The sequence below is a fragment of the Choristoneura fumiferana genome, chromosome 13, assembly GCF_025370935.1.
Source record: "Choristoneura fumiferana chromosome 13, NRCan_CFum_1, whole genome shotgun sequence".
Taxonomy (NCBI): domain Eukaryota; kingdom Metazoa; phylum Arthropoda; class Insecta; order Lepidoptera; family Tortricidae; genus Choristoneura; species Choristoneura fumiferana.
The window spans coordinates 19458581-19486090 of NC_133484.1; the positions used below are offsets into that span (position 1 = coordinate 19458581).

At 35.5% G+C, this 27510-nt stretch overlaps 1 protein-coding gene across 1 annotated transcript in view; it reads right to left on the reverse strand.

The window, feature by feature from the left end:
- The window catches only part of LOC141434536 (scavenger receptor class B member 1-like), a 50668-nt gene extending 24300 nt beyond the window's left edge, over positions 1 to 26368 (reverse strand). The window contains exons 1-3 of the mRNA XM_074096957.1: positions 26284 to 26368; positions 7861 to 7957; positions 7320 to 7411 (exon numbers count right to left, since the gene is read on the reverse strand). Coding sequence (XP_073953058.1) covers positions 7320 to 7411; positions 7861 to 7936 — 168 coding nt within the window. The 5' untranslated portion in view covers positions 7937 to 7957; positions 26284 to 26368. The remainder of the gene's footprint in view (positions 1 to 7319; positions 7412 to 7860; positions 7958 to 26283) is intronic.
- Between the last annotated feature and the right edge of the window lie 1142 nt (positions 26369 to 27510).

Here is a 27510-nt window from a genome sequence, read left to right on the forward strand (position 1 = left end):
TAAAATTGATCTGGAATAAAAATGGTTGGGTTATTGTGACGAAATACCCCTGTCGAAGTGTTATATCAGAATGTTTGATTCAATGTATGTATGGCTTTCTAGAACAAAGCCACGGGCACGGCCACGAGGTAAATTCTGTTGTATCTTCTTTATTAGTTGCTCCTCTGCTACCACACGAGCAGCTACGTCTGTGTGACACAAGTGCGTTATGATAGAGAAGCCGCCTTCCTCTACCTCCACATAATAGTAGATATATTTTAAACATGTCTCGCTTACACATAGCTGTCGTGCGTCGTCCTAGTGGAAGAACAACGTAAAAAGGTTGTATTTCATTGAAATTGACCTAAATAAAGGTACCATGTCAAAGCAATAATGACCTTACATCATCTCAGCCATCATCTCAGCCTATATATGTCCCACTGCTGGGCACAGGCCTCCTCTCAGAACAAGAGGGCTTGGGCCATAGTTCCCACGCGGGCCCAGTGCGGATTGGGAACTTCACACGCACCATTGAATTGCTTCGCAGGTTTGTGCAGGTTTCCTCACGATGTTTTCCTTCACCGCAAAGCTCGTGGTAAACTTCAAATGTAATTCCGCACATGAATTTCGAAAAACTCAGAGGTGCGAGCCGGGGTTTGAACCCACGACCCTCTGCTTGAGAGGCGATAGGTCAAACCACTAGGCCACCACGGCTTCCATATCCTACCTTACATATCTACTTATAATTTATTTCCTAGCAGAACAACAGAAGATAGGAAACATTAAAAATGTACAAGTTCTCAAGAGCGAGGTAGCTCGGTTTTTGCCAATAAAAGCTGGCGATCCAGTTTTATTATTGAATATTCAATGTCATTTAAGGCGCGAATGAATTAAAATTTTATGTGTAACAGTTGAATAATATTTAATTAAATCTGCCACTATTTTACAAAATTTGATATCAATGTACTAAAACCTTGTGTGATATAAATGACATAATAAACATAATGCTATTTAATTATCGAAAGAACCTTGGGGATGTTTTGTTAATGTAATCTATCTTAGTCAAAATACCACGCACAGGTCTTATCACGCTAACACACACGTGTAATATTTACCTCGACGTTTCGGCAACATTACAGTGGCCGTGGTCGTGGTGGTCGTGGTGGTGGTGGTATGTTGCCGAAACGTCGAGGTAATTATTACTCGTATGTGTTAGCGTGATAAGTCCTGTGCGTGGTATTTTGATTATGAGTGAGAATCACGAAAGTTTAAGACATGGTAATCTATCTTGTTTCTATTATAGTTATTATACCGGGTGTGGCCTGTAAAATGAGCAAATAATTAAAACATAGATCGTACTCGTCAAACTAAACAGCATTAGTTCAGTAACTTTTAAAAATAATAAGTTTTTAATTTTTATTGCACTTTAAAGTTTATTCGAAGAAGCAATGTAAAGCAAAATGCTTGATGTTTTTAGCGTGACAGGGCGACGTCAGTTGGGTACAAGGATGGCGTACATTGATAGCAGTATTTAATTTGTATGAAAAAGGAAAAATCCAAAGACTCCATTCTTTTTAAAAGTCGCTGAACTAATGTTAAGATTGTTTTTTTTGGAATCTTTTTGTATTTTTTATTTCAATTCCAAATTTTTACTTTTACGGTCATCCCGTAAAACTGAAATTGAAAATACAAACTGAAATATAGACTATATAATAAACTATATATAATATAGACTAATATAACTAATGTTGTTCAGTTTGACGAGGACGATCTATGTTTTAATTATTTGCTCGTATTACAGGCCACACCCGGTATAATACAAATAAATTTAACTACAAAATATGATATTATGAATATAATAATAATAATATAATATGATGGTTGAGTTCGAAACGCGTCAGTGTGGTGTGGTGGTGGTGATAGATGGGTTTGTGTGATTTGTGTGTGTTCTTACAGTGTGGAGGTGGAGGAACTGCATGAACACGCATATTTTGCATAAGCTTAGCTATCGTAAGGTCGCGGGTGGGCAAGGAAATTCTTTTAGTTCATTGATATGGACCTCCGCAAAGTAACGCCTGATTCAATGAATTACAAAATATTCTCTCTGTTGTTAAAGATGTATAAGAAATCACTATGCATGTGTACCTAAATAATAATAATATGGTTAGTTTGACTTTTTTAGATTTTAATTTAGTATAAGTAGTATTTATAGCTGTTTATTGCTAAGTTTTATTTTTGATTTTATTCTTAGGTGTATCCTTATTTTATTTTTGTAAATATCGCCCGTAGAAATCCGCAGCACCATTCTTAGTACCTATCGTTAAAAATAAAACATAAAATACCTACTTGACACATGGCCAGAATCAGGTTGCCGTGACAAAAATATTTTTATGTTTAAAGGTGGGTAAAATAACCCTAAAAGTGATATTTGTCTTCACAATTACAGAGAAAAGCTCTTCGCAAAAGCTCTTATTTGCTCCTGGTCAAAGATAAGTTCAGGCAACTTTACCTTTCGCGGGCAAAGTTGACATTGACCTTACCGGGAAGTCCCGTTAAATGAAAAGAGAATAATAATATGAATTAATAAACATGAAGGTTTTTTTTAACGATTTTCCTCCTATCGAAAAGATTTGAATTAGACCTTGCAAGTTTACATTTAATTCTCGTTGAAGTTTAAATAATATTTATTTATAAATTTTATATTTATTTTAAAAAATATACAGGGTGGTACCAAAAGATGTGATGATACTTAAACAGGTGGTAGTGATGTTTAAACTGGACAACTTTCTCTAAGGAACATAAGTCGAAAAACGAAGTTTTTTTCGCCTTTACATAGTAAGTCGATCAGCTAACCAATATATTTTGTATCATTATCATCATCCCAGCCTATATACTTCCCACTGCTGGGCACAGGCCTCCTCTCAGAATGAGAGGGGCTTAGGCCGTAGTTTCCCACGCGGGCCCAGTGAGGCTTGGAAACTCCACACACACAATTGAATTGCTTCGCAGGTTTGTGCAGGTTTCCTCACGATGTTTTCCTTCACCGTAAAGCTCGTGGTAAATTTCAAATGCAATTTCGCACATGAATTTCGAAGAACTCAGAGGTGCGAGCCGGGGTTTGAACCCACGATCCTCTGCTTGAGAGGCCATAGGTCAAACCACTCTGCCACCACGGCTTTTTTACATTTTGTATGGGTCTGTAATTATTTTTTTTCGTTTTTCGACCTATGTTTGGAGTTCATTGGAGAAAGTTGTTCAGTTTAACCATTACTATCACCTGTTTCAGTATCATCACATCATTTGGTACCATCCTGTACATATTTTTTGATTATTTCATCAAACATTTTATAGTGAAAATGGAATCATAATAGTGAAAATTTCCTTGGGGTTGTCTGTCCGTCTGTAATAGAACTTTATTTGCAAAATAAGTTAAGCCTGTAAAAGAAGTTAGTAAGCTCATCTAAAATATGTATGTTATATCGGTAAACTTGTTGTTTCTTATTTTGATTTAATGCCTACATTATTATTTATTTTTTTGTCTCAATTTTATGGCTTCTTACTGGAAAGGACTAACTATAATTATAACAATTAAAACATGTAACACGTCACTTATTTAATCATTTATATATAACAAATAAAAAGTATAATCAAGGGTACATTCGGAATCGGAACTATTTTATGAAAGTAAACTTCTAAGAATAAACTAAATAAGAATTCGGTCACGTCACAAGTAGAAAAATAACGATATTATATCTATAAATAATATGTTATCTGCCAAGTAAATGTACCTATTTATTTTCATCAAATCGCTATGTTGTATAATTGGCCTAAACATCCAGTTTAAAAACCAAGCTATAATTAATACATTAAAAGTCCTAGGTATGTTAATGTATTTAAGCTATACAATCATAATATCAGTTTGAAGTAAATGGAGAAATCACGTGGCAGATAGGTGATGTTACTGAATAATAAATAAAATTAACCTAAAATGTATTTAAAATATTTGATTTTGATTAGAGGATAGAGGATTTATTATTTTAAATATTTTGATTAGAGGGTTTGGGGCGTAGTTCCCACGTGAAAAAAGAAATAGGTCGATGTAGGTATGATGTAGGCAGGGGATTTTAATAGGAAATTATGAATTATGATACCTTGCTTGTAGCGGAATGGTAACACACACAGAATGTTTTGGCACTGGTGTTTTTCCAGTTCTAAACAAGATTGTGGATTATGACATAATTTGCAAATGTACATTTTGTATGCGCCGGGCCACGTCCAGGGTCGGCTGGCAAGGTCTTAACCTCAGCTTCTTCCTTTTGCGATATTTGATTTGGTTCTTAAAATAACGCTGTATGAATCTAAAGGGATACACACTAAAAAAAAATGCGCTTAGTTCTTCTCATTTACTTTCTAAATTTTCGTATTTGTCTAATAATCCAAACGTTTATACTACGAGTTATTTTTAAAAGGTCAAATGAAGATTAACTTATCTTAATTTACAATAAGGATAGGTAGGTACCTAATCAGTACAATGTAGGTAAAAGTTCTTAATTTGTGTTTTATTTGTGTTTTACACATACTTAGCAAAAAAGGTTTAGGAGTGAGTTTTTGTTTTTTATGAGTCACCTCAATGCCAGTCGGTGTACAAGTTGCAAGGAATATCTTTTTGATGATCTAAAGCATAGTTTTCTTTGCATAAGCTCAGGACTATTAAATCTATCTAGTCTTTTCGAAAATTTGCTATTTATTTCGAATTTTTTTGCAGATAATTTAATAGATTCAAGTTTTCAAAATAAAATAACATCGGTTTTCCATATTATGGTATGGATCATGTACCGTAAGCTGCTTCAACTTTGCCCTCTGGCCCCAACATTGCCTTATTCGATTTAGAGTCGATAACTTAGCACTCTTATAGGCAAAGTTGAAGCAGTTTACGGTATGTATTTTGACTTTGACAATAGTGAAAACACGGAAGCACACAAAATTTCCTCATATTGTTTGTTAATCCTTGGACATGCGTGAACGGCTATCGATCAGGAAAGTGTTAATCTTCTGACCGCTAATCGTCGCGTGCGCCGAGTTTTAAAACGCATGATGTGCAGGGTCATTGCGCGAACGTTTTATAGAACTTTATTGAATTTACGAGTATAAACGTACAGACATACACAATTGCTCGCTAAGCTTGTTATATTACTTCATAAGCTTAAATTATTTCCAAACATCCCTACGTAGGTCTGAACAAGTGCTGTTGCAGCTTAAATTCAATAAAGTTATTTTGACTTTGACTAAAGTATCATTTAACGGTTCGCCAGTGGACGTTTTCCGCTTGACGATGATGAATAGTTTTGCTAAACGCACTAGAATACATCTGTATATCTAGCTTTTCGCAACTTGTTTATCAATTAGACAAACATATCGAGGCCGAAGTGGCCTTTGGAAATCAAAATACATTATCGTACGTTTGTCTTAACGTCTAAGCTATCTGTAGACTGGAGATAAAGACCTGCAAGGTTAGACATTCAACCATTGCGGTTTCCGTTACTGAATCTGTTTTGACTATATTATTGAACACACACACACACACACACACACACACACACACACACACACACAATAAAATAAATAATAATATAAAAAAAAAAAATGATAGAATAAAAAAAGTAATACATTTTCTGTAGGGTGACGACGATACACGTAAAGTGAGGGTGATTTTTTTTTCTCGACTAACCCTATAGTATGGGGTATGGTTTAATAGGTCTTTTAAAATCATTGGGGGGTTGCTAAGACGATTTAGTGATTTGTTTGCGAAATATTCAACTTTAAACTACAAATTTTCATGAAAATCGAGCGAACTAAAATCTAAACTGTTGGGTGGAAAAAAAAATAAAAAATTCAGGATGAGGAACATTATAACGGCTAAGATTGCTTGAAAATGATTAGTAGTTTTAGAGTAAATAACAGCCTAAGGTATAAAATATACCTAAACTTAGAAGATTCCGTACACAATACGAAATCCTTAGAAAAAGAATACTTGATTTTTTCGTAATGGCTACGGAACCCTATCTTGGGTTGTCCGGCACGCTCTTGGGTGGTTTTTATTTTTATGCTCATCATCGTCATCCCAGCCTATATACGTCCCACTGCTGGGCACAGGCCTCCTCTCAGAATGGGAGGGCTTGGGCCGTAGTTCCCACGCGGGCCCAATGCGGATTGAGAACTTCACACGCACCATTGAATTGCTTAGCAGGTGCAGGTTTCCTCACGATGTTTTCCTTTACCGTAAAGCTCGTGGTAAATTTCAAATGCAATTTCGCACATGAATTTCGAAAAACTCAAGAAGTGCGAGCTGGGGTCAAACCACTCGGCCACCACGGCTTCTTTTTAATATTAAGTATGTAAATTTTTATACTATTATTATATTATTTTTCTTTTTTACACATTATTATTTTTATTATTATATTTTTTCTATTTATTATTATATTATTGCTCTTAAGCGATAATGCCGCCTATTGCTCACCTTGTATTTTTTTCTCTGTGTATCTGTTTTCTGTATCGCTTACTATTTCTGGTGTACAATAAAGAGTCTTTGTATTGTATTGTATTATTTCTTAATATTTAATGTTTCCATTTTATTGTATTTTTTTTTAAATACGATTTTACGTGACGTTACGTGCTCAGACACGCTGGCTCCGTCCTACGTCAGAGGTTTCTGCCAATAAGCCAGGGACTGCTGCCGACCACGCCCAGACAACCAAGTGCCGCAAATACGCGTTCTTAACGAATGATTACATATTTGCGGCACTTGCGTTAGAAACTTTAGGACCGTGGTCATCCGACACCAAAAAATTTGTTCGCGAGGTATCGGATAAATTAGTTGGCGTCTCTGGCGACCCCAGGGCCGGGTCTTTTTTCGCCCAGAGGCTGAGCTTAGCCGTGCAGCGAATGAATGCCGCAAACATACTAGGCACGATGCCCCGGTAGGAGAGATACAGGGTTTAGATATTTTTTAATCTATATAATTGTTATCGTTTCTTTTTATACTATATTATGTTTGTTGAAATAAAGGAAACTAACATTTTATCTTACACATTTTTATCACTACCTAATTACTCGTAGAAGGGTTCATTCTGGTTTTTCTGAACTATTACTTCTGTATTAAGAACACTGTAATTCGTTTTTGTTTGGAATAACAACTTTTCAGGGCGCCCAATATACAGGCATTGCCTAATTTGGGGCCCGCTGTCACTGTATATAAGTTACCTTCTATTTCTGTATCAATAAAAACTTTTCACTTATTTTTTATTTCATTTCAAAAAAAGAGAACCAAGGAAAGTACTCACCCAATTCGTTACAATCTCGATGGGATTAATGGTCACCATGATAATACCGATGCACACTAGTAATGTTCCGTATACTAATCGAATCACAGGCTCTGAAAAAGAAAATATTGAATGATTACGGTGTTATTTTGCGGAGATTTATATCAATGAACTACACTATTCTTATCTTATTTCTCCGTTACTAAAAATCAAGCGGATAAAGGAGGTAATTGTAAAGAAAACATTGTTATCCACTCTACTATTTTTTTCTTTTTCTACGTTATTAAATAAGTAAAGTAAAATGTATTAAATAATTTTGTTGTATTTTAATATTATCTGCGTATCATAATAATTTTAATTCAAATAAACAATTAAATCGGATCACAGGTTTCAGCATGAAGAGGTATTATAGACAAATGGATAAAAAAATGATATTTTTGCGTTATTTGTTAGAAACTTGTTCAAAATCCTGCAAAAGGACAGACAAACAGACTACGGAGGCTTAATAATGGCAAACCTAGTGGAGTCCTTTAAAATAAATTATTCTCATATGAATACTTACTTCTTCTTTGTATGGTGAAATTCTGGAACTTTATTATTGATATCCTCCCTTTACTAGGAACGTTCTGGATCGTCATTTTGTATTCTAATTTAATCACCTATCTGAAACAAAAAAGGAATGTGAAATCATTGTTAACACAGTCATCTTTACACAAGGCTCCAGCAAAATGCAAAAACGCATAAATCCTTTGTTTTCCTTTTTCAAAGATAATATAAATTTAATTTTAGATTTACAGGTTTTTTTCTTTAATGTTAGTTTGTTAGAATACAAAACCGTAACTAGACTAGAAAATAAAATATTTCGCATGCTTTTACTTTGCAGCATTTATAGCTGCGGCGTTTTAAATAATTTACGGTGAGTTACCATTACACACAATTTTCTACAAATCGATATCTGTAATACCTTTATTGAGGTTGCTATGGAATCTACCTGAGATCACGATACGTTTAATGACTTCGAAATATTGACAGTTTATTAGTAGATTGTACTCAGAGACTTCCTACATGAAAGGAGTCAGTATGTTGAGATTTCGAAAGTTGATCCCAGCAAGGTCGTGTGTACCTCAGGGTAGTATTCTGGGACCCTTGCTGTTTTTACTTTAGATCAACGACCTTCCAGATGCTACAGAATTTGACTGTGTACTTTTCGCAGACGATTTAGCTATCGGCATACCGTGTCGTGACGCGCAGACATATAACATTACCGTAAATAAAACAATCTGTACTGTTATAAAATGGTTGTATATTAATAACCTGAGCGTAAATATAAACAAAACAACAATTATGCAGTTCGTGAACAAAAACGGCAGCATTACCCTTACATGTAACTTTTGACGACTTTGTTATCGATCAATCATTGGATCAAATTTTTGGGTATTATTTTGGACCATACCCGTATGGTGTCGTTTTAGAATTACACCTCTCCATTTCTTCCGTGGATGTCGTAAGAGGCGACTGAGGATATAGGTTATGTTATACCGTAGGCGACAGGCTATAGCAACCTGTAACTATTGTACCGTTTTTGTCAAACTTAAAACAATCCCTTAAAATTTGAGTGGCTCCGAAGCGATAACGTTTCATGTGCTCTGCTTACCTCATTCGGGAATACAGGCGGGATATTTGTGTGTGTGTATTTTGGACCATAAATGCTCGTGGAGCAGTCACATTGACAAATGATGTGCTATAAGTAAATTCATTTGTGTACGCGCTATGGCGATTTACAAAAATTAGGACGAAAACAGCAGCCGTACATCAAGCCTTCTACGTACGGCTATGTGTATTAGCTACGGTGTTCTGTTATGGGGAAACTTATCACGCAAAACGGGCGCTGGTGGCGCAAAAGCAATGCATCAGAGCTGTCTGTAACGTCGATGTCTTGACTCCCTGTAGACCATTGTTTAAAGATTTAAAATTGTTGACCGTTCCATGTTCATGAGGTCTGTGTTTTTGTAAAAAGTAATTCGCAATTGTTTAAAACATGTAACGATAATTGTAAATTTAATACAAGATATCCAAATAGGCTAATACCCGCTAAGAGAACAAAATTATATGGAACAAGTGCATATTGTATGTCGGCAGATGTCGGCTAATATTTACAATAGAGTGAAAGATAAAATGAAGAGTTTACCTTTAAAATGTATTCAAAAGTGAACTGCATGGTTAATACAGAATTACTTTTACTCAGTGGACGAATATTTTGACTTCTTCAAATAACTGTCACTATATCGATATATCACTTATATCGAGATAGACCTTAAGGGTTTACCTACCTTGCGTGTTTTTACACTTTGATCCACGGTCAAAGTTTTGTCTGAACGAAATGCGCGATGCGCTTTGAAAAAGCCGCCGCTCCAGTCGAGCCTTTGAATCGGTTCCGCGCGCTTTTGAATCGGTACCTCGCGGTCTTGATTTCCCATCACTAAATCTCGCTCGTGACGTCATCGTAGGTACGAAAAATTCGACACGCTAGGTTCTCATACAGTTTGACGCGCTCTTTTCGTCTATCTCGATATAAGGTCTGTGACTGTCACTATATTGATATGTAATGTACTTATTTTATTTTATTTTGTTTTGTTTTACGTTTTTATCTACTCTAAGTTATTAAGTTAATTCTGTTCTGACATTTAAATGTAGTTCTTCAGTATTCGCATGTATGATAATAGTATTACTGTTGTTCAATTATAATTTATAAAAGTCCATTTATTTGATTATTTCACTTATTTTTATTGTTTGATGTGGTGCAATGCAATTTCTTTCTTTTCTGTTAATGACATTTATTAACCATTTATTTAGATAACTATTAGTTAATGAGCATAAACATAAATTTTGCCTGCCAGATGCTGGAGAAATATGTGCGACCAAATTATTTATAAGACCATTGTATACATCACATTTTATGTGAAATAAAGTAATTTGAATTTGAATTTTACAACAAGAGCATAAAATGAACCCGAGACCCACCCGAGCCGGTAGGTACGGCGACGGTGGATATACACGTCGAGGGGAAAATGGGTTTAATGTTCGAGTTTTACACTGCTTTTCAATTCGATTGAGAGGAAAATAAATGGCAACAGTTGAAACAATTGTTCACTTACTAGGTATCTTTTGATTTATTTTTATCTTATATCTTTAATTAATTATCATTTTTTATTTTTATTGATTTATTTTGATTGATTTGGTTGATTTTTAGTTTTACATAAAATAAACATTATAAAAATATATATAGAAACTTTTTTGCTTGTGGCTGTAGACACCTAATTACCTTGGTCTTAAACGAAGATTTTACTTTTTGCACTTGAGCATAAAACGTCATTTTAAGTCGCCTAAATCCGAAGAGAAGTGAAAAAGTAATTTACGAGCTATATACCGTGTAAAAATTTCATGACTAGATAAAAAGCCCTATACTACTTTTAAACTTATCAATAAACTTAAAAATCAACACTGACCTCATAAATCGTAGGTTAATGTGATAATTATACATAATTTTAACTGCTGCAAAAGCAGATAAATAATATAATATATTGATTTAAAAATCTATATTTCTATCTTTATTAATTGTCAGTAAACATCCGTTCTCCGATTACTCCGTTGAGAACCAATAAATCACGTAGTCAAGTCACACAATGATAATAACCAGAGAGCGGAATTTTCATGACATTTTGCGACCTGTCATATTGACAACTCACTTATTGACTCTACCTAAATGGTATATTAGACATTAAATTAGATTGTCGTAAACTATAATGTTACGTAGAGCGTTCTTTTTCTGCAGTTTTTCTTTGCAGGTGATAGGACCCTGTGCAAGGTCCGCCCGGATTGCTACCACCACCTTGCTCGCTAATCCTGCCGTGAAGCAGCAATGCTTGCACCTGTTGTATTTCGGCGTGGAGAGTAAGACAGCCGGTGAAATTACTAGCACTTGAGGTATCCCTTCTTAGGCCTCTAGGTTGGCAACGCATCTGCAATACCCCTGGGTTTGCAGACGTTTATTTGCGGTGGTGATCTCTTACCATCAGGAGACCCACTTGCTCGTAAACCATCCAGTAGAATAAAAAAAATACAAATGGATATTTGACTGTAAGGAAAGTAGTTGAAAACCGGAAAATAGGAAAAATAACATGTATTTCTTTTATAGAGACATTAATGGAGCAGTTGTTAACATTTACAATCGAAGCATTTCTAGAAATAAGCCTGTCTACTAACAAAATGAGTCACAGTTACTTGAAATAAAGATAATTATGTATGTATATCGGAAGTCGATAAGTGAGAGAGAAGTCACTGTGACAGGTCAAAAAATGCCATGAAAATTCCGCTCTCTGATAATAATTATTTGTTAAAAAAGTATTTCATCTAAACACATAATATCATTAACCCTCTTTAATAAATATGTTTAAAATTATAAGCAAGGATTAATTTGTTTTGTTTATAGTTAATGTGTGTGAAGATAAAGTAATGTACCCACTTATGTAATTGCAGGCAATTAATAAAGCATTATGTAATAATCAGATAATTATATTTAACATTGCAAGTGAAAAACTTGTAAAAAAGATACACACGGAATAAAATGGCGAGATGTTAAGCTACTCCGTGTACCTACTAGACCTTACCAACGCTAACAGTAAAGACAACAATTCAGAAGGCAACAGTCACTGACGTGTTCATATAATTAAAAAGATTATGCCAAAGTAAATCATTGTTTATTACTTGTTTATTAACCTTTTCGCCGCCACGTCAAACACAAAAGACATCACCCATACGCCAGGCTTCTATATTGTAATGTCAAAAATTGAACCTTAACGCAATTGAACGAAGATTGCTTGTGCATTGAAGTAATAGACGTATATACAGGTCGTTGGCGTGGAAAAGGTTAACTACTTGTTGATCGTGCATTGTCCGTAGTACGAGTGTTAGAGGCAAGATGGCGGCCGGACGTGCCCCACCTCGTCTCTATGCGCTGTCTCTATGCTGCTATGTGCCAGTGGCAACACTAACATTATTCGAGATACTGCATAATACTAAATCATTCAGAAATAGAACTTAGAAGAAAGAGGTTAAATGATAACCTTTAACAGGAAGTCATACTCCGCCGAGATCGCAGATTGCTTATCACCATTTGACCCGTTTCTCCGTTTGTCTATTACAAAATAACAAAATATGATACAATGTATAAATTAACTAGACAACCCCGTTTTAATAAATAGACTGTCATATTTTGTCAAAATTAAGATGTTCTCTTCCAGATGGTCTCAAGTGACTAAGTATAATTCTTACAATTTAAATTTGTTATCTCCCTTCAAGTAGCTTGGAGAATCCTGAAGTATGAAGGATGCGTGAGTTAGATATATCTTCGGATGCCACACTGGCAGTACCGATATGCCAACTTTGCCATCTTTGTCGTCAGAGAGAGAGGCAGAGATTTATAAATATTCGATACACAGGAAAAAAAATTGGAAAGAAGAAATTTAACAGAATACTCGAATCGCATAAATATTGTGCTCCACTCAGCATGCAGCGAACCGTTCAAGGCTCATTTTAAACTAACCACATAAAGTAAACACACAGCAATGACACGATATCACTGACGTCACGTAGAAAAATTCGGTTAACCATCGTAATCAACCATCAGACCATCAGTGGTGTAGCGGTATAGCACGCGGTACGGAATACCGAGGACCTGGGTTCGATTCCCAGTGATGGTCTTATTTTTCTGGTTTTTCTGTGCATCTATATTTCAGTTTGTATTTTCCATCGTAATCAAGTTGTAAGGGCGCCAGCCATGCCACTGCTAACTTCTCTATCGCTTTAAGGTTAATTTCTTAAAAATCCATGAGAGTAAATAAGTTAAACTTAGCGTCATCAGAATAAATAATAGCAAACATAATAGCAAGCATAGTCAAATCCCTAACAGATGTGGTGATTCTAGAAAATGAAGTTTAACATTACAAAAACTGCTGTTGTTAAATAATTTGAGTTAAAAGTAAACTTGCAAATCTTAATTAGCAGCTGAAACCATGGGACAACCATCATGATTGATCATCATCATCATCTCAGCCGTAGGACGTCCACTGTTGGACATAGGCCTCCCCCACAGACCTCCAGTTGCTTCGGTTGGCAGCGGCCTGCAGACACCGTGAACCATCCATCTTGTTGGTGGACGTCCTACGCTGCGCATGTTTGATATACAGCAATATTAATGCAAACGCAAATGTAATTTTGTATTTAACTTGTTGACACAAAATCAGTTGAGTTTAACATAATACAAGCTATTGTTTTTACCAAATATGATGAAACAATGACATAAAGTACATTTTTTGTACGCATCATTTATTTACAGGAAATAATAATATATTTTGTGAACTTGGAAAATATTTGCTCCCTTAAGAACTTCCTCTTTTTGTCACGGACGAAACTAACACTTCTGTGTTTTCGTCAGAAAAGTTTGCAGAAACAAAAAACCGGCCAAGAGCGTGTCGGACACGCCCAAGATAGGGTTCCGTAGCCATTACGAAAAAAATCAAGTAATATTACACTTACTACAGTCTTAAAATCTATTACCAGAAAAAGACCGTATCTTCACGGCACTTAAGTTCTTTTGTTGAGAAGCGCAGTTTTTCGGCAATAACTCAAAAACGGTATATCCGATCATGTTGAAACCAATTTTCGTTGAAAGTATTTATAAAGCGTTACCTTTTCATATTTTTTGGACAAACGGTTTACAGGATAGAGGGGGGGGGGCACAATATTTGCTACTTTGGGAGCGATTATTTCCGGAAATCTTCACTTAATCAAAGCCTTACTATCTTTTCAAAAGAGCTGTCGAACTATGTGCCACACGTTGATGTGAGTTAAAAAATATTTTTTTCAATTTCAATTTCTGTTTTTTTCTGCTCGTTCTTCGTTCTGTTCTGTTCCATGTATGTACTTACTACTACAAACTACAAAATTAAATAGCGGCTTTGACAAGATATCTGTACTCCAAATTTCATTGATATACATTTTGTAGTTTTCGAGTAAAATGCCTGTGACATACGGACGGCCGGACAGACAGACAGACAGACAGACAGACAGACAGACAGACAGACAGACAGACAGACAGACGGACTTGACGAAACTATAAGGGTTCCATTTTTGCCATTTTGGCTCCGGAACCCTAAAAACGCACTACGTAATTGAATTTATTGTCTACAATAAATAAACCGACTATTTTCGTAGTTTAATAAGCAGGTAATAAACAATGCCGTATGTGTTATTGACGAGATTTTAACAAAAACATTTTTTTTCCTTCTCGTCATCGAGTCTGTGATCTTTTTGATCCCATGCTTTCAGCACGCACTGTCTGAGACGTGTTTGGATTCAAGTTTGGAAACAGCACAAACATTAAATTAAATACATCATTGATGCCGTGCGATTTGGTGAGGTTCAATACCCTTCGAACTTGATGACAGTGGTGGAACAGTTAGGAGTTAGTAGCACGAGATAAAAGATGTTTGAAAACACGACAGTTTCAAGCAATAACTGAATAAGTTTTAGCGAAATTAAACAATGCTTGAATAACTGTAAAATAATATTTATTGCATTAAAGAACTCAAATAAACAAAATAATATATATTTTATCCCTAATTTCCAGATTAATTTTCAATGAATAGTAAAGTCTCGTTTTTGATGGCTTTGAAACAAACAAACTGCTAATCAATTGAATTGGCAAATAGGTAATCTCATAGCTAACTATTATCCTAGAAAATTGAGATCGTTTATTCCTTTGTTTTTATCAAAAACGTGTATAGAGCCATGCTATTTTGTAATGAGGATTAAAGTTTCTATCTATCTAAATCCATGTAAGAATCGTATTTTGGCAGTTCATAAAAAGAACGCTTTTTTATTAGTGGATTCAAATACGGCGATAGTTTTATATCAAATCTTTACCAATAATTAATAAACTTTACTGAAATTGTCATCCAATAATTACCTTCCTTACTAATATTATAAATACGAAAGTTTCGCAAGTAGGACCTTGTGCAAGGTCCGCCCGGATTGCTACCACCATCTTGCTCGCTAATCCTGCCGTGAAGCAGCAGTGCTTGCACTGTTGTGTTTCGGTGTGGAGAGTAAGACAGCCAGTGAAATAACTGGCACTTGAGGTATCCCATCTTAGGCCTCTAGGTTGGCAACGCATCTGCAATACTTGCCCCTGGTGTTGCAGATGTTTATGGGCGGTGGTGATCTCTTACCATCAGGAGACCCACTTGTTCGTTTGCCATCCGAATCGAATAAGTAACTATCTGTTACCTCCTCAAGCTCAAACCGCCGAAACAATTTAAATAAAATTTAGTACCTACCTACCTATATATAGATAGTTTGAGACCCTAGGAAGGACATAGGATAATAGTTTTGGCATGGCATAGTTACCGCAGGATAGAGAACGCATTCTTCGCAGATGGTGGCGCCAGCAACAGCTAATATACATTACATTATAATTCCTCTTATTATATACCTTTGTACATATATTTCATTGTTTGTCATCTGTGTTTGTTTACTTATTTTGTACAATAAAGAGTTTACATACATACATACCTTTCGGTTAATTTCAAGTACTAGAGGTGGATCTTTGACTTGCAAGTTGACACACAGAGATAGATGGATGACACTAAATAAAAGCTAATAAAGAACCTCGAACTCTAGACTATCACCAACTCAACTTAATATTCCTTTGCCTCGCTGCTTAGATAATCAATAAACTGTGTTGCTCCACGCATGCCAAAGATACTGCCAAGTATAAAATAGACGTTCTTTATGAGTCAGATAACAAAACAGGGACTTAATTTAGGTCAAAGTCAAACTAAGGGCACCTAACTGCACTAGACTAGACCTGCTTGGAGGTTGTGCTAAATTTTTTAACTAAGTATGTCCAGTAACTGAGAATGTTGACTGTTAGTCAATAATATGCCTGAGTGTAAACTTTGTGAATGGAATCTCTGAGTGCAGTATTTGTTCTGACACTTACGTTTTCATGAACAACGATACCTTTATCTTACTTCTCCACTCCACTTGCCTTAGTAGCAGAGAAGAAAGATAAATTTACTGTAGTTCATTACAATACAATACAATACAATGGGGCTCCTGTAACATTGTTTCTTGCATCTAGATCTTCGGAAATTATTGACACAATCTCTTATTATTAAATAGGATACTAAACAACCACGTCGATTGCTTGATGGTCAGTGAGCACAGCATATGTTACCCGCTATAACAGAGAATTGCAGAAAGATAGGATAGAATAATTCTTGGGGCGATAATTTCACCAGATATTTTGCTTTCCATAACGGAACTGCAACTTGCCAGCACGATTAGTGAGTAAAATGGTGGCAACGATCCAGAGATATTTTGCAAAAGATCCTACTACCTACGACTTACATGTAAATAGTAAAGAAGTCTCTACTAGAAAACTTAATTAGGTTTATAGAACGACGGTAATTTTTCCTTTTAAGATAATTACCTATCATCTTATTTCGGCCTGTATACGTCACATCCTTTCAGAATGAGAAGGCTTCAACTGTACCTCTAGTTCCTACGCGGGTCAGCCATGCACACCATTGGATTTCTTTGCATGTACATATGAGCCGATTTCACGATATTTTCCTTCACTGTAACCGTTTTCTTGTCTATAACTTGTGAGTGAATAAAATTTGCCCGAGCTTGGACTTGGACTGGGCCGGCCACGTATGCAGACACGATGAATGTTGGAGTACGTGCATTTTGGAGTGGAGACCTAGGTTAGGCAGATGAAGTGTGGGCAGAGCGCCTGCCCAATGGTCCGACGACATAAGGCCCTCCCTCCCTCCTCAGGACCGGTGGTCTGGAAGACACGGTCAACCAATCCAGATGGAGAGAGATTGGAGAGGCGTATGTGGTAACGATGGACGAATACTGGCTGATGAAGGAGAAAATTTGGTAGGTAGTTAAATGAAACGCATAATTTGATACTATGGGCGAGTTGTGTCGACACAAAAGTGTAGTGAACGCAGCACCTCACGCCAAATTCGAGTGTTACAAACGTCACGTTTCCGAAACCCGTTTGAATTTGCATCACGTGGCCGTTTCGCGAATTCTGTTCTCAGTTAATTATATTTTATTTTATTTTATTTTACGAGCTTGAAAACAGTGACGTGGTCGCATGAAATTACGAGTGTCGAGTTTTTTTAACTAATAAGAAGCAACGGGTTTAATGATTTATTCTGAATTGAAATGCAATTTCTGAATGCGAAATCCATTTGATAATGTTAATAAAATCCAAAAAATAGGCTCAGAACAAAGACACTACCTACACAACACGTCTTGTTTAAATTTACATTTGGGTGGCTACTTTTTTTTTATATAGCTCAATGATTAGATTACGATTAGAAATAATAACATTAGTTTCATTTTTGACTGACTTTTACCTTTTTAAATTCGAGTATTATGTAATGATTTTTGACTTTATTAAATACAAAGAGTATTTTAAATGTAAACAGCTTTTATATACGTTTCCAATTTTGAAAAAGTTTCAATAACGAAATCGACAGTAAATCCATCTATACAGATTTTATCGACCCTGCTCACAAAATTTCACGAGAATCGGTTGAGAAAAGAGAAGAACAGCCAGACAGACCTACAAAAGCATTTTTTCCCACAATGCAACGGAGACAATTGCTAGATATATTTACTGTTATAGTGGATTTCAATTTAATCTTCTTATAGCTAATCTCATATTCAAAATGTTAGCAATTTTTTACATAATTTAGTTTATTTATGTAAAGTGATAAAATCTAATCTAATCATTGCTTTCAATTAAATTATTGACATTTATTGAAATACCTAACTATCTCAACCTTAACTAACATCGTCTGCGTTTGGCATTAAAAAAAAACAACGTTCCCTCTCAGCATGGTCAAGCTAATTCTTTGGCCAAAAAAGCCCAAAACTACAAGCTCTTCGGTCCCCTAAGACGTCTGCTAACCTCATTGTTTTTTAAATATTTCAAACACAATCTCTGTAATACTGTTTATTACCTGAATGGCTGGTTAAAAAGTTTCGGTGACACTCTTTCCCGGCTTGGATAATACCGGGATGGAAATACCGACCCTGTTTTTCGTGTACACGCCCATAGAAGCTCCTGTCAGTTTATATGGGCGTATACACAAAAAAAAGGGCCGGTATTTCCATGTCGGTGTTATCCGGGCCGGGAAAGAGTGTCACCCGAAAGTTTGATTAAGAACTATTGACCTGATTCGCGCTGTCATCGCTCATCCAGCGCTGGCAGCTTCCGCGTAAGCGCAGCATTAGCTGAGTTTGCTCCTTTTGCCGCAGGGCAGACTACTATCTTGTATTGGTTATATTGTTGTCTTGCATTGTTTGTACTGTTGGCAATTAAATATTTTCTTTCTTTCTTTCTTTCATCCACCATTACCTCTCATATTTCGTTTTCTAGATTTTTTTTTACCGTACAACGGCAAAAACTACTAGACACTGGCGAAATTGTCCTCCGATGGACAGAGCCATATTTTTTTAAAGAAACAACTATTGACCTCATGTTATCGTCATAAACACGAACATTAACTGACCTACTTGGCCACGTTTGGTTCCCGCATTGCGACTGGCACTTGGGTGAATTTCCTTGGACTTGACTTTGAAAATGTTTATGCGTTATGTAAGAATGTAAACGGAACAACTGCAAGCGAACATTCAAGGTGTGAAAGTCCGGTTCAGGTTGTAAGGTCAAAATGAGCGCTTTTGGATCTGGTGCACCGTCATAGAATAGAATCCTTCACCACTGCTGTTGTTGTCACTGGAAAATGTACTTTGTAGCTACTGCTGACACCGTTCGCAGCGAGCTGGCTATTTAATAGTGAACATAGCGGCTGTTAATAGCGAGCGTTAAATCTGTCCATCATCTTTGAGCAATGGTCTTAGATCGCCGCAAATGAACGACAACTCGCCACTTGCATCTACCAATTGCTAACTCTTGCGATGTCGTTAGTCCACTTTAGCTCTTAAGTTTATTAAAATAAAATTATTTTTCACGACACTGCTCGAAAATGTGGCCATAGATAACCTAAATCCAGTACCAAAAACTGCCTATATTACATTTCACAGCTGACTCATTTATGGCTCGGAAAACTCGACAACAATGTAACACATTACGGTAACAGGTCGTATCAATATAATGTATTTCATAGTACGATACGACTTTTTAGAATATATTTCAGAATTTCCTTTTCGGCGTGCTGAAACGAAAATCGGACCAATTAATACTAATCGTCTGCTGCATGTGAAATTAAATTGACCAATGAGAATGCGTCATTTATGACTTTTACGAGGTGTTTTTTTTCTTAAACGCATAACATGCCACAGCATCGCAGCAGGTCGGACATGACGTTATTTTTTTAAATATGTGGTTGGGTACAGGCCACTAAGAACGGACTCGTTTAAAAAATAATTATGTCACAAAAGAAAAACTAAAATCGATTGGAGGGGTGACACTATTAACCGGCCCGGATAATATCGTCATGGAAGTACCGACCCGATTATTCATGTACCTACACGCCCATACAAACTCGTGTCAAACTAACATGAGTTTCTATGGGCGTGTACAAGAAAAATCGAGTTGGTATTTCCATGTCGGTATTATCCGGGCCGGTAACGAGTGTCACAAGGCAGGAGCAACGCAATCTTTGAATTGTTATTGTTTGTTTTGTGATAAATGTTTTTTATTTCCTCGCAGTGGTCGTGACAAGCACAATGTTTATACTCTCGACCAAAAGTGCGATAGATGAACTCGTATTATGGAAGGCCTCTCCTTCGGGTCGGCCTTCAAACTAACTCGTTCATCTATTGCTTACTTTTCAGCCTCTACAAAAATGTACTATTTACAAACTTTTCCTTAACGGGCAAAGTTGGTGTGTCATGCGGACCAGCATCTTCGGTACTTGCCTAAGAGGAAATGCTACCAGCATCTTCACCATCCATTGATTAGTGTTAACTCTGGCTGTTTCACTATCCATTGATTAGTGTTAACTGACGGTTAAATGTGATGCCGTCTCCGTCTATTCGAACAAAACAAATAGAGACGGCATGACACCTAACCGCCAGTTAACACTAATCAATGGATGGTGAAACAGCCCCTAAATCATTTGTTTTAGTTTTAGGTTTATTATTTTCTTTTATGTAAATATTTAAGTTCAGGATAGTTTTATATTATCGCTTTAATTTATGTTTGTCATACTCGTATATTTGTTCTATTGTATTGTTTGCAATTATGTGAAATATTTTTTTCTTCTAATAAATATGTAGTTGATTGAAAAGCTTTGTTCTAGTAAAACAAAATAATATAGGTTACTGATCATGCAAAGGATTATTATAATTAAGCTCATGATTATTGTCATCACGCGTCCACCGCCGCACGCGCACTTGAGCTAAGGGCACCGCTGGATTGGCGTGCACTGTTTACGATAAACGTTATGTCAGCAAGGCCCTTTGTAGGTTAAAGTTATTTTTTTAAATATTTATATAAGTAGGTATAAGTAACAAGTATTTATTTAAATGAGTGTTAAAACAGTGATTTTCGTTATATTTATATAAATCACTGGCTATTTCCCGCAACTTTGTCTGCGTTCAGCGGGAACTTATCTGTACTAAAAAAAGTTTTTTTTTTCACATTTATTTATTAAAATGAAAATTCGATTATTATTATGTTTTTTACTAACTGACATCAGGTTGTATTTAATAGTTCTTCGACGATCCTTTTGTGAACTAATTGTTATTTTTTAAAGTATATTTATAAAGAGACATAAAAATATATAACCTATCTAAAATCCTAACTATGTACTTGTCTTGAAGTATGTTTTTAAAGCGAACCAATACACTCAAACAACACCGTATCAAATCATACAAAAGGATGAAATTAAAAACAACCATTCATTCTGGTTATAGCCCCCTGTCCTAATTATTAACACAATAACATATTTTTATGTACGTTGGCTGGTCAATTATCGCTATACCGCGAAAACTAACGGATATTTGTATATATTTAACAACGTCATACAACTTATTGTCTCTCAAGTACCTACGTCAATACAAGTTCTTTGAAGAATAAGAACTGAAAGTTTGCTCATTTCATTTCCTTCCTTAAAGATTATTTATACAGTTCTTTAGCTGTTGCCCACGGCTTTATCCACGAAGGTTTCTTTTATCATTATTCCACGAGAATTATGAAATTTTTCGTGATAAAAAAAACATCGTAATATGTTTATTCCGGTTTTAAACTATCTGCAATGGTGGGCAAATTTTCTAGACTAAGGGGCTGTTCATCATCCATTGATTAGTGTTAACTGACGGTTAAATGTGATGCCATCTCTATTTGTTTTGTTCGAATAGACGGAGACGGCATCATATTTAACCGTCAGTTAACACTAATCAATGGATGGTGAAACAGCCCCTAAGACTGCGTTTTCACCAAAGCTATGTACGTGGATGTGTTGCGAGAAATGTGTTTTTTCATCAACCAATAGAAACGCTTTATTTATCTATCCTCGCACAGCACCGCTCTGGTGGAAACAGCTGAGCGGAGCGAGGCGAGGTAAATGAAGCGTTCCTATTGGTTAATGAAAAACACATTCCTCGAAAGACATCCTCGCACATCTCTTGTGGCAACGGAGCCTGATAGTTCTCTATGACCTCTCAAGCCGTGGGTCATGGGTTCGACCCCGGGTTCACTACTTTGAGTCTTTCGGAATGTGCAAAATCACGTTTGAAATTTACTATGAGCTTTACGGTGAAGGAAACCATCAAATTCAGTTGCGGGGAGTTCTCCATTCGCACTGTCCGCATTGAAATTGCTGCTCAAGCGCTCTCATTTTGAAAGGAGGCCTGTGTCCCGCAGTGGGGCGTAATACAGGTAGAGATGATGAGATTAATCTCCTCATTTTCAAATTCAAGACGTTCTTTCGCGACTTTTCCACCGTTGGCCTCCCCCATAGACCTCCAGTTGCTTCGGTTGGCAGCGGCCTGCATCCACCGTGAACCCGCGGCTTTAACCAGGTCATCCGTCCATCTCGTTGATGGACTTCCTACGCTACGTCTCCATTTGAGACCCTTTCGGCCCCAACGGCCATTCGCTCTCCGTGCTATCGGGTGTCCCAAAAAGGACGCAAGATTTCAATTTGCCGCCATTTTTGTATTTTAGTGCTGGCAACCCTAAAAAAAAACTATTTGACAGCTGAATGTTTAGGGTTTGTAAAAATGGCGGGTTATATGAAGGACCAACGCGTTCTTATTATTGAACAATATTTCAAAAGAAGTTTGGCGTGTACGGTTCGAAAATTCCGTGCAAAATATGGTCGGAATATTGACTTGACTTCATCAACTGTGAGCAGAGAGCAAAATTCAGGGAGAGTGGATCAATTCCTGAAGTTCATTCCACTGGTCGTCCAAAAATAAGCCGTTCAAATGGCAATGCTTTAAAAGAGGAAATTCGACGCTGCATTGGATAAATTCAAAATGGTCATAGAAAATTTTGACAAAAGAGTGCGTATGTGCCAGCAAAGCCTAGGAGGACATTTGCCTGACGTATTATTCCACAAATAACCCTATTTTATGTATTTCAAGATTTTATATATAAATATATTATAACGAAAAAAAAATGTGTTTTTCATCAATTTCAAATCTTGCGTCCTTTTTGGGACATCCTTTATATGGCCTGCCCATCGCCCATTGCCACTTTAAAGAGCTTTTTCGCTGTCGCGTGTGCGTTGGCGTATGTTAGTGTCTATTTTCACAGGATGTGGTTTTAATAGGCCCCTTGGACGTAATTTAGCGAAACAGTCTATCATTTAGTTAATGTCTTACGCAGAGTGGACCTCAAACCTTTATTGACATTGACCCTGGGAAGTTGACAGTCGCTCATTATGTAACTCGTCGGGTTACGGCTATGCATAAAGAGCTCCAAAGTTAACTTGTTTTGAGGTCAATGAAAATACATATCTGATGCCAAAAAATTGCAATTAAACGATTGTATGTATTTTTTGTTGATTTGGGAACATTTTGTGAGATTATATTATTTCATTTTTACTTTCTTTAAAAAGATATTTTGACTTCGGGCAAATTGAGTGTGCGTACATATGGATTTTTTTAATTGGTCTATTTTTCAGCGTAGCCATTTTCCTGTTGAACATTAAGTATGTTTATATCCTCGTAAGGCATAACGTGTTATTAATACGATTATGTCAAAATGACATCGGACTCACTCAAATCATTAGGAAGAATTTTACAGAAAAAAAATTGACGTGGGCTTTGGGAGGATAGAATAGAATTATTATTAGTATTTTCTGGTGTACAATAAAGAGTCTTTGTATTGTATTGTATTGTATATGTACAGTAAAAACAAACAAAAATGGCACCATCATTTTCTCAGGCATACGACCTACTGAGCATAGGCATCTTCACACAATTGAAGTCATTTTTAATATGGCAATAGCCACTGGTGGGCAAATGCCTCTCCCCAATTTAAAACTCGCCCTGTCTGCACTTATGTCTGGCCAGGCGCTGGAGAACTCATCCAGGTCATCCCGCCATCTCCGCATTGGCCTGCCGCGGTGCCGATAGCCATCGTGGGGTACCTATCCACTAAATGGTACGAGTATCTATGCCTACCTTTGGTTGTATACGAACGGCAAACGTATCTAGCCCAGTCCCATTTGAGTCTTGGGATGACAAATAAAATATCTGAATATTCTTAAAGTTGACTAACTCAGACTACTGGATGGCCAAGTGGTTAGAAAACCTGACTACTCGTATGAACCTTGGGGTCCCGGGCTCGATTCTCGGCCGGGGCAGATATTTGTATGAATAATACGAATGTTTGTGTATATTTGTATTTAAGTAGGGAACGCCAAAGTTCGCGTACTCTTTGCGAGTGTTACCGTAATTTTTGTCCACATTTTTGTACTCATTTTAAACTCGCTCACTCACTGAAAATTTTAAACTATAGGTTAGATTAGGTTTATTTTATAAGAATTCTAAACAATCATTGGATTCAGAGAAAAAGAGTTATGCCAAACGATCATTCTGACAAAAATGACATTCGGACTTTCAATAAGTATGTGAGCCGATATGGACCCATTTAAGTATGTATTTATCTAATTAAGTATGTTTATCCGTTGCCTAGTATCCATAGTACAAGCTCTGCTTAGTTTATAACTAGGTCAATTAGTGTCAAAGTGTCGCATGATATTTATTTATTTATTATTTAGTTTTGAATTTTAAATTAAATTTTTATTTTGAAACCTAAAGAAGTGTTGGTTAATAATTAACAATGTCAATGCCTTTAGGTGAAGGTGCGAGGCTCTTTAAGCAAACGAATATCATTAATATTTGTATGCAACTGCAAGCAACGCTATTTTAAAACTTTGAACGACTATCAGGAAATTTGTCTAGCTAAGTAATAACTCATTTTTTGTAATAAATAACATTATATACCAAATTAGGATAATTTACAACGTTAATATTGTCAATAATAAATCAAACACAAACTAGGTAGGAACTTATATGAAAACGCATCAAAGTTTTCAACTGGTTTGTTGATTTTCCAGGTAGTACAGTTAGACACCTTTGGCACGTAAAACCAAAGAAAGTGTTAGTTCGAATTCCATCCGGACAGCCCGATAATATTTTTTGATTGTAAAAAGATCTTAGATTTCGTTGAGTAAGCGTATAGTTTGTAAAAAATATAATCATGTGAGAATGTATCGTAGACTTCAACTAAATAAAGTAATTGATCGATTCTGAATGCTTCCACTTATATAGTTTCTGTATAACCGCATCCTAACATTGCTGTGCTGTACACGTACATAATTAATTATTTATTAGAGACTTGTAATAGACAATAGTAAGAGGTTATACCTACGTACCTGTGATTGAAACACATTGGTTTTAGAAAGGTTTACTATTTGGCTACAGTTTAAACTTAATCGAAGTTTTTAAACTTAGGTTTAAAAAAATGCTTTATTTAAGAACCGCTAAAATTGTCATGAAAAAATAAGGTTAAATAACTTTTGGGACTCCGAAATTTATAGTATGCTAGTGACAGTATTTACAAACTTTGCTACTATATCAGTTATTTTTTAGTTATTAATTATACATAAATATATTATAAAAAAGGAATACGTGATGCTCAACCAAAGTATGTTTTTAATTACAGTCCTAAATATACGAATATTACTGTTTAATTGGAGATTAGATATGCTTTTCATTCTTAAAAACATGCCTAATTTGTTTATATTATCTAATGATTAATGTAAACATAGCGAGACTACTGTTTTTTTTTAGTACAACTAATTAAAAATAAACAGCAGTTACTAATTATCTAATTATCTAATGGGCGTCAAAACGATTAAGATATTTTACACCACTGCTAATTAAAATAGAATTAAACTTTTTTATGGTAAATAAAACAATGTGGAATTATTAATCTGTTAATACTATAAAATAGTTAATATCACAAAAAATATACAGTCTTACTCATGAATATTTTTTCATCCCAAATTAAAATGGTCAAAGTCAAAATATCTTTATTAAATTTAGGCTATGACAAGCACTTATGAATTTCAAAAAATCTACCACCGGTTCGGAAAAACCTCTGTTGAGAAGAAATGGATAGTTACTGGTTGTTCGATTTAATTGTCCAGAAATTTGTTTAAAGTCGTTGAATTACAAAAAAAAATACATATTATTTACATTATTACCAATATTTGGAATATTAATTATTACCAAAAAAAATCAGGAATTTTCACCAAAATAATTAAAAAAAATGAATACCTATCTAAAGAAAATCAAATAACTACATCAAAAAATTACTTCCGTAAAAATTTCAACACATCAAAAAAACAATGAACACTTACCGTCGTTTAAAAAAAAATCCAAAATGATAACACTAGCACAACACCGAGGCGTCCGCGCCACTTCTTATCACGGTATCACTGGCAGTAGCACGCCGCCGCCGTATATATAAAGTGAGCATGCCGCAGACGCACCCTGTATAGACGTCATTATTATACTAGATACGAATCAAGTTTCTAGGTGACTGGGCAAAAGTAAGGGTAGGAAATGCTCGAAAGTATTTACGTCATAATTGAAAAAAATTGACTGCAATGTATGAGGAATTTGGCAAAATATACATCTAAATGAAATGAAATGAAATGAAATGAAATGAATGAAATGAAATGAAATGAAATGAAATGAAATGAAATGAAATGAAATTTATTGCGTATGAATTAAGGTTTTAGATTGCAGTTACATATGCTTAAACTTAAGTTTCTCTTAACTCTACCTTTACAGGTGTACACGCAGTTAAAAAAATAATAAAGATAAAAATAAAAAATTAACATTACAATTATTTTAAATACTATGTCATTACAATTATAATTACAATCGATAAAATAAATAAATTTAAAAGTAAATTTATCTACAAAAATACCGGCTAAGAGCGAGTCGGAGCCGCGCACCGTTGATTCCGTACAAATTTGGAAGTACAGTCAAAGGCATAAATATCTATACAGCCATAGCGTCAGATATATTGTACACATTGACCCTATGGTTAGTGGCCTAAAGGTATAATAGATATTTTTGACGCCTTGGTAACGTACTCGTACATATTATTATATTTATGGCCTTCCCTAAGCTGAATGTACGCAGTTGGTCATTTTAGATGATTAGAGAGACAGATAAAAAAAGGATTTTCAGATTTTTACCCATGTTGTCCAGTACCCATAATACAAGTTTTGCTTATTTTATGACTACGTCAATAGGTGTCAACAGTCCCTTGATGTTTTTGTTTGGTCTTTGTTTGTTCTGTATACTATTTCTAGGACAGCTGAAAATACAATACAATACAAAATAAATATTATTTATTGAACACCACAAATCAGTACTAAAAATGTATAACAAAAACACATGAATTCAGGGTAGACATAGGCAAAATATCCTATAAGTTTTCTAAATACGTTTTTTAATAACTGTAGCTTTTAATCGTGCTAACTTTGAAATTTGACAGACAAACAGACAGATGGACTGACAGACAGACGGACAACAAAGTGATCCTATAAAGGTTCTGTTGTCCTTTTAA